Source organism: Bidens hawaiensis, unplaced genomic scaffold (genome assembly GCF_021521415.1).
Source record: "Bidens hawaiensis isolate Kalapana, Puna unplaced genomic scaffold, B.hawaiensis_p1.1 tig00018610_1, whole genome shotgun sequence".
Classification (NCBI taxonomy): domain Eukaryota; kingdom Viridiplantae; phylum Streptophyta; class Magnoliopsida; order Asterales; family Asteraceae; genus Bidens; species Bidens hawaiensis.
The window spans coordinates 200,683-208,140 of record NW_027492819.1 but is presented as its reverse complement, the minus strand read 5'-3'; the positions used below and the strand labels follow the sequence as shown (position 1 = coordinate 208,140).

General features: G+C 37.1%; 1 protein-coding gene across 1 annotated transcript; it reads right to left on the bottom strand.

Moving 5' to 3' along the window:
* Window positions 1–2,406: 2,406 nt before the first annotated feature.
* On the bottom strand, window positions 2,407–4,336 carry LOC143556542 (putative glycerol-3-phosphate acyltransferase 3). The gene is made up of 2 exons (XM_077045832.1): window positions 3,489–4,336; window positions 2,407–3,410 (listed from the first exon to the last, which is right to left on the bottom strand). The coding sequence occupies exons 1-2, from the start codon at window positions 4,203–4,205 to the stop codon at window positions 2,523–2,525; spliced, it is 1,605 nt and encodes a 534-aa protein (XP_076901947.1). The 5' UTR covers window positions 4,206–4,336; the 3' UTR covers window positions 2,407–2,522.
* Between the last annotated feature and the right edge of the window lie 3,122 nt (window positions 4,337–7,458).

Below are 7,458 nucleotides of genomic sequence, written 5' to 3'. Positions count from 1 at the left end.
CAGTTCCTTAAGCGGGTTCAGCAGGTGGTCAGCAGTAACTCCGCCCATGCTAAAGGGAACGTTGTATTTAGTAGGGTAGAGTTTGCTATTCAGAAGAGGGTAGCGGCGCAGCTTGTTGCCCGTCTATCTGCCGTTAGTCTGTAATTGTCCCGATGTAAACATCATCTATTAATAATTAACCAATGAACATTGACCAATTATGAGATTCCAAAACCCGAAAAAGAAAAATGAAACCGTTACTAAAGAGTGTATGGGGCCAACATCAAAATTTTGAGTTTAATTAATATTAACGGCTTGTTATGTGGGAAGACAACCGAAAATGTAGAAGATGAGACAGTTGAATGACGAAGGCTAGGGGGTGTTTGTTTAAAACTTTAAATGACGAAGAGTTTATCCAAAAAATAAAATTTCTTCCCTTAATTTTGATCACAATTGTCACGTTTATAGAAATAGGTAAAAAAACATAAGTACCCATGAATTTTTAAAAAATAAACGTTGTTAGCGATTTGGATGAAGTTGACAACGGGAAACCTGAAGGTTGCAAAAAAGAAAAAAAAATATTTTTAATGAAAGTCGAGAAAGTGACTAGATCTCATGGATGATTTTGACAGTTTACTCTAAATTATAACATTGCTAAGGACCGCATTGTGTTATCTTGTTCTACGATGGCTTTAAATATACGAAAATGGCAGATCTATATATTAATTGGGAGATTGCCAAGCTTAAAAACTGCACTTGAATCCAGACGATTATTTAATTTCCAAAGAGCTATTTTATTTTATATGATTGAGAGGCCAACATAAATGCTGTGCAGTTACAAGAAATAATTGTATTTGTGGCAAAAACGTGTGGGGGTCTAGTGTTTCTGCGTTCTGCATGTCCCATATCAAGTGTATCCTGCCTACTAGGGTAGTTAAAAACTAGTTATGACATACACCAAATACGGATAAGATACACACCCAACAGGGGTGGAACCCGGGGGGGGGGTGTTCAATCGACCCCGGTCATTGGAGTTTTTTAGAGAGACTTTGTTTACATCAACTAGTTGTACGTAACCGTTAGAAAAAAGAGCGTATATGTTGTAATAATTTGCGTATCTGGATGATTAATTTGATCATTGGAAAACCTATAATCATAATTGCGCACTCCTGCATCACATAACTAATTTAATCTCTTAACGTTATTTCTTCCATCGACAACTTAATCCAATAACACCAGAGTAATCAACACAATATATATGATTCTAAATATCTAATAATTCTATGCTTAAATGTTTATTATATATTAAACATATTATATGTATTAATAAAGAGGCTGCGACAATACGTGTTTGATTGTTTTCTTCCTTTCTTTTTTTATTTTCGAACAGCACATGCATGCATGTTTGATTATTGACATTTACTTTTAGTGGGACCGTAGAGTAAGCTGGAGCAACTGGGTGCCTGGGTATATAATTATCGTTGTATATTTAATCCCGCTGGGACGCTACAATAAATTCTCTACTTCATTTCATTTCGGGATGCCTTTTCTATGTTGGCATGTTACTATCCTTTTCACATATATTTATATTTAAATATGTGTTTCTTAACATCAAAAGATGTATGATATTTGAATACAAACTTTCCACAAAATAAAGAATGAATGAACAAAAAGTGACATATATACAAGCAGACTGGATTGGTTGTAATGACTTCGCTGGGACACTGCAATAAATTCTCGACTTCATTTCATTATGAATTTTATGTAGCTTCTCATTTCGATCAATTATAGAGTTAATTAAGAGTGGTACTGGAGTGCCTAGCTTACCCTTGAACCATTTTACGCTTTCGGAGTCACGTCATTCCATTCCTAGTACCCATCTTTCAATCAAGAAATTATTCATCTTTCATCCGAATTCATCTTTCAACCATTAATTTGTAGAGAGAGACCATACATACATACATACATAATTTGTATCCCAAACACCATCACCCCCCCCCCCCCCCTCACCCTCCTAAAAAAACCAAAAACGCACACACACACACACACACACCTCCACTACACAGAACTGTGTAACTAAGAACAAAGGTTTTCATACAAAAGTGAACTGCGCGTTTTAAAAAAAAATGTATCATTGTATTATATGTTTAATTTTTTATATCTTTTAACGGCGTATTTATAAGTTTCACATCATGCATTTATACCCTCTGTATAGGGTAGTTGAAGTTTACAGGTCATGCCAGATCTTGAAAATTTGATAATTAAAGACTGAAAATAGAGTAAATTTAATTTTGCAAAATATAGGAGAATTTAGGTCAAAGACTCCTTTCTTATATTCTCTTATGACGCTTTTATTCATTTACTATGAATTGCAACTCTAAGCGCATCAAAAGTTATATTCAGTTTTAAGATGGAATTATAACTAGCTAATATTTTAATTATAGACGTAAAGAATAGTTAAAAATCGAATTGGTAGTATACAATACAAGAATATATATATGTTACAAGATGTCTCTATCAATATATATATAGAAGCTCATCGATCATCGTTTGTTACTTGCATTAACAAACCCTTCATTACCGGCTAATACTAGATACTTGTCTTTCCTTGTAAGGCTCGTGCATTCGAACTCCAATGTGTTCCCTATCACACTTTGAACATGATTCGCAACATCAAACCGTGTAGAGCTCGAATGATCATCGGTCCCATGAACCTGGTCTAGGAACCGAACCCTATAAATTGAACGCGGGTTCATCATAAAAAAGAAAGGGTCCAAACATTTTAATCCACCAGCGGTTGTCCCATGAAACATGCTAACATAAGTATCCAACGCTACTGGGACAATATGATCACTAAGTTCCGCAAACAATGGGCTAAACCGCAACAAATATGGTTCCCTACAAGTTGTCCCTTCGGGGCAAACCACAAGGTCTCCTAGCTTTAACATCTTGTCCATGGTTTTTGCATCTTGTTCACGATCTCTTGTTAATCTGACAGTTTTAATTGGTGATATGATCTCTGACATTCGACTGAGACTATAGGTGACCGCCGCAAATGGTTTCTTGAGTCCAAATGAAAGATATAACGGATCAAGTAAAGTTCTATGGTTACATACATATAAACGTCCTTTATGTTGTTTATGATCAAAAGTTTTCGGGTTTGAAGTTGAGTTATTATTTGTGAGCTTGAGGTGCACCCCGGTGAATACTAAAATAGGGATCGATGCACCATATGGAATGGTGATTGCAATAGCGATTCGGGAAACAGATAAAAGTATGGAGAAAGGGAACCACATGAACATGACCAACATGTTCATTGGTTCAGGTCTAAAGGCTAATCTTCCGTCATGAAAGATCAGACCTTTCGGATATCTTTCTCTTGGAAGAACTCGCCATGCCTTCTTTTCACCATCACTAACCACATAAACCTCCTATATATAGAAACATAAACATGTCAATAATAAACTTCCAATAATAATATGCACATGTGCAAGTAGATAAGTAAGTACCTTACTACATGAGATCCAATCATGCCTCACTCGCTTGTTTGAGAAGCAAACACTAGCATAATCTTGTTCCACTACTTGGTTTATACGATGTTTGATGATGTTCTTGTTTTGTTTGATCATGAGACCAACATAGTACCCTCCAACAACCTTTAACTCCCTTCCAAAAACATGATCAAACTCCAAGTAATCTTTCAAGAAACATTCAACCATGACTTGCGGCAACTTACTCACACCAACTTTCTTCTTCCCTCTAGTCAACACATCAAACCCCTCCAAACCAACATCTTCCAAGAAGAACTTGGGCAACACCGAGCTTCCGACTCGAAAACCGTCTTTCTTGAGGCCACAAAACGAAACCATAACCATAATCTTGATCGATAACTCGTCATCAACCAAAACTAGAAGCAGGTACAAAGCGAAGAGCACGAAAGCCCGGATTAAGCTTCCGGATTCAAATGCTACTAACATGAAGTATGCAAACACGGATGGTGATCGTAAAAGGGTTCCTTCGACATCGAATATTAATGTCTTTTGGGAAAGATCAGACGTGTTAAGATGATCAGAAATTGATAGGGTTGTTTGAGATCTATAATGAGAGGCATGAGTGTTGCTTAGGGTTCTTCTGAGAGCTTTTGTTTGGTTTTTATGGAGTTTGAGAAGAAGACGAGGGATGAAGAGAATGAGTTTGAGTGTGTATGGTAGAGCTTTGAATACCATATTTTGAAGCAGGTTATGGGAAATGTGTGAAGATAGTGGTGTTATTTATGCCCGTTGAGTTGATGAAAAACCCCTGGAATTTCAAATATTTACGAATTTGACACTGGACTGGATGCATTATTATTCATTAGCTGGGAATGATGCATAGTTGACTCGAATTGGTCTATATATGGTATGTATTAACTATTAAGTATTAACCATTTTTTACGTCATCAATGACTTTAATTGACGTGGGCATTTTTAGTTAAAATAAATTTATTTCAGTTAGGTTTTTTTTTTAACGGTCAATAAACATAATTGTCTAGGTACTCTGTATGTAAGGCCCCGTTACCGGTGCCCTACTTTGGACATTGGATTTACTCATAAACACAGTTCTAAATATCAGAGTTAATAAAAACATTCGCGGAATATTAAAAACATTCAACCATTTCATTACATAACCATATTTCTTGTCTTAACGATCATTCCAAATTATTTAACATAAAACATTGTCTTTAAAATGACTTAACATTTCCTTGATATGCCAGCTTCTTCAAGTCCATGCCATGTGCTTCCTCTTATGCAAGCTGCCTCAATCTACTCACCTGCGTGCATACTAAAAGTCAGCTACGCTGAGTGAATTCTAGTTAATCCTACAACATACAATCTGTTCTCATACTTGCACATGTGCCCGGAGGGGTGTGCATCAATCATACTTACTCTTTATATATAACTATCCATCCTATTTAAAGAGCCTTCCGCCCTATAACCTCACAGATATTATAAGGGTCTGGTCCCTAACATCATAGATATTATAAAGGGTCTGGTTCTCAACATCACAGATATTATTAGGGTCTGGTCTCTACCGTCACAGATATTATTAGGGCCTGGTCCCTTTGTTTCATGCAACTGTACCATACCTGTTCTTACATACTTTCCTTGACAATACGTGCAATCTCCGAAGAGCGTTCATGTACCATCAACATATCATACATACATTATGCATACATCATGTATATTCATACATACATCATATCTTACATCATACATATCAATCACATCTTAACTACCACCTAACGGTACACGCAATATCCGAAGATCGTTTACGCACCGTCAAGCAATCATCATACATAAATCATACAAGGCATACACTAACCACTTAAGGTAAGTGTATTAACTATCACATCGAGTATGCACACAGCCCCGAAAACATAACAAGGAAGTGGGGCTAGAAACTCACCTCAATACGGTTGCGTTCACCGTTTACGGTTATTCCCTTCTTTAGTTGTGCACGACTAACTGTATAACAATTACGCATATTAATTTCTATCACTATCCATAACGTGTTTCTAGTCCAATTATAACCCTCAACGAACGGGGGTCCGAGGGCAGCGCCCCTGGAAGCGGGGTCTAGGGGCGGCAGCCCCTAGCAGGGTCCAAGGGGCAGAGCCCCTGGCTGGGGTCGAGGGCTTCTTTGTAATTTCTATTAACTGTCTTATCACATTTTCCATTAACATTTTGAATCGTTAGTTAATTTGCTACTTAAAAGTTCGGGGGCTTCTTTGTAATTAAATTATTCTTTTCTAAGTCCATGGACTGTTCTGTCATTCTTTCAAAGTTCTAATTTGTCATTCAGTCCTTAACGAATGGGAATTCATAACGAATTAACTATTAGAACGAATCTGCCTTTGTAACGAATCAGGTATCTTAACGAACTGATCCTTATAGCGAATTGGACCTTAACGAACTGATTATTATACGGACTAGACCTTAACGAATTGGACTAGTTCGTCATTATTTTCCTTAACGAGTTAGATAACGAATCAAGGCTAATTCGTCAGATTCCCGTTAACGAATTAGGGTTAGATCAGGGAATGTCAGAACATTCCCTGACATCCCTTAACCTCGTACATACTTTTCCGGCGCCGCCATTTCGGCGCCGCCGCCGGAAAACCGCGGATTCAAGGAAAAACGAGTTTAGACTCGTTTTTCACCGTTTTTTCACCCCGTTCGATCCAGATCTGAGCTAGGGTGATCCCTAAGCTCATCTTAGGTTCGGTTTATACCCGAATCCACCCGGATCTCGTGACTTAAATGGTTTAACGGTGTCGTCTCGTCGTTTCGTGTTTATATCTAACTGGTTTAAGCTCATACAATATCATACTATCATTACCTTTGATCGGGATCGGTTTCCTTGGTGATTTCGGCTAGAAAGAGATGCTAGAGAGAGAGAGCTTAAGTGTGTGTTTTGGGAGGTATATGGAATATGTGTGAAATGAAATTAAAAGGGTATTAATGGTTTATATAATTATGGATCGTGGGCTTAAGCCCATGATCTTTTCCTCTTTCCTTCATAACCCAAGTCCATAACCCAACACTAGCCCAATTCATACTAACTCATACCTTCGTTTATTAACCGGAACCCGAAAAACGGGATGTTACACTGTATGAGGTGACCCAATAACAAAACGCAATTGTCAGCTGGCCAAATTCAGTTGTACGAAGCTTTTAAGCGCCTCCAGGTTATCTCCAGTTCCGGGGAAAACTCACCCCCGCCCGAAGGCCCACTGGTGATAAAATCCGGATGCCCTCAGGATCGAACTGGAGATCACAAAGATCTCAGTCTTCATTCATTGAGCCACTCATGCCCTTTCCAAAGTGTTTGTTAGTGGGGTTTGAACTTAGGTCTCCATTTAAAACTCAAATTTCTTACCACTACACTACATTGAAAAGGAACATTTCAGTTGAGTTATAAATTATATCCGATAAAGATTACATACATGTTCAATTTTTATTTTTATTTTTATTATTCATTTTAAACTTGTTTAAAATAGTTTTCGACCTACAACTTCAAGAAATCTTTTAAGAATAAGCAGAGATTTTCAAAATAGTTAAAAGAATGACACTCGATCTCTAGGTTGTTACAATATTGTTTGTTATTCCGTTAAATTACTTAAGCTACAGTTTCATAATTCCATGTCTTATCGAATTATGTAATTAGAACATCACTCAAGTAGGCAAAAGGTTCCAAGCTCGGATTTAGAATGAGGTTCTTAACCAATGAAGTATAAAAAAGGCCCAATTATGGAGTTGGGTTTATGTTGCAAGAAATATTTATATGTGTAACGATATTGTGAAGATTAACATGACTAAGGGTATCATTCAAGGTAAACGCAATATATTTCGTAAAGAGGAGAGCTTCTTGGTTCATAAATAATGTCCATTCTTTTAGATAGCCAATGCCTTTTGGAGTTAGTTGGTTGTAGAGCATATG

Coding starts and splice junctions, on each gene's coding strand:
- LOC143556542 (XM_077045832.1), bottom strand. CDS start 4,205: ATGGTATTCAAAGCTCTACCATACACACTCAAACTCATTCTCTTCATC. Junction 3,411..3,488: donor ATTGGATCTCATGTAGTAAG/GTACTTACTTAT, acceptor TTCTATATATAG/GAGGTTTATGTGGTTAGTGA.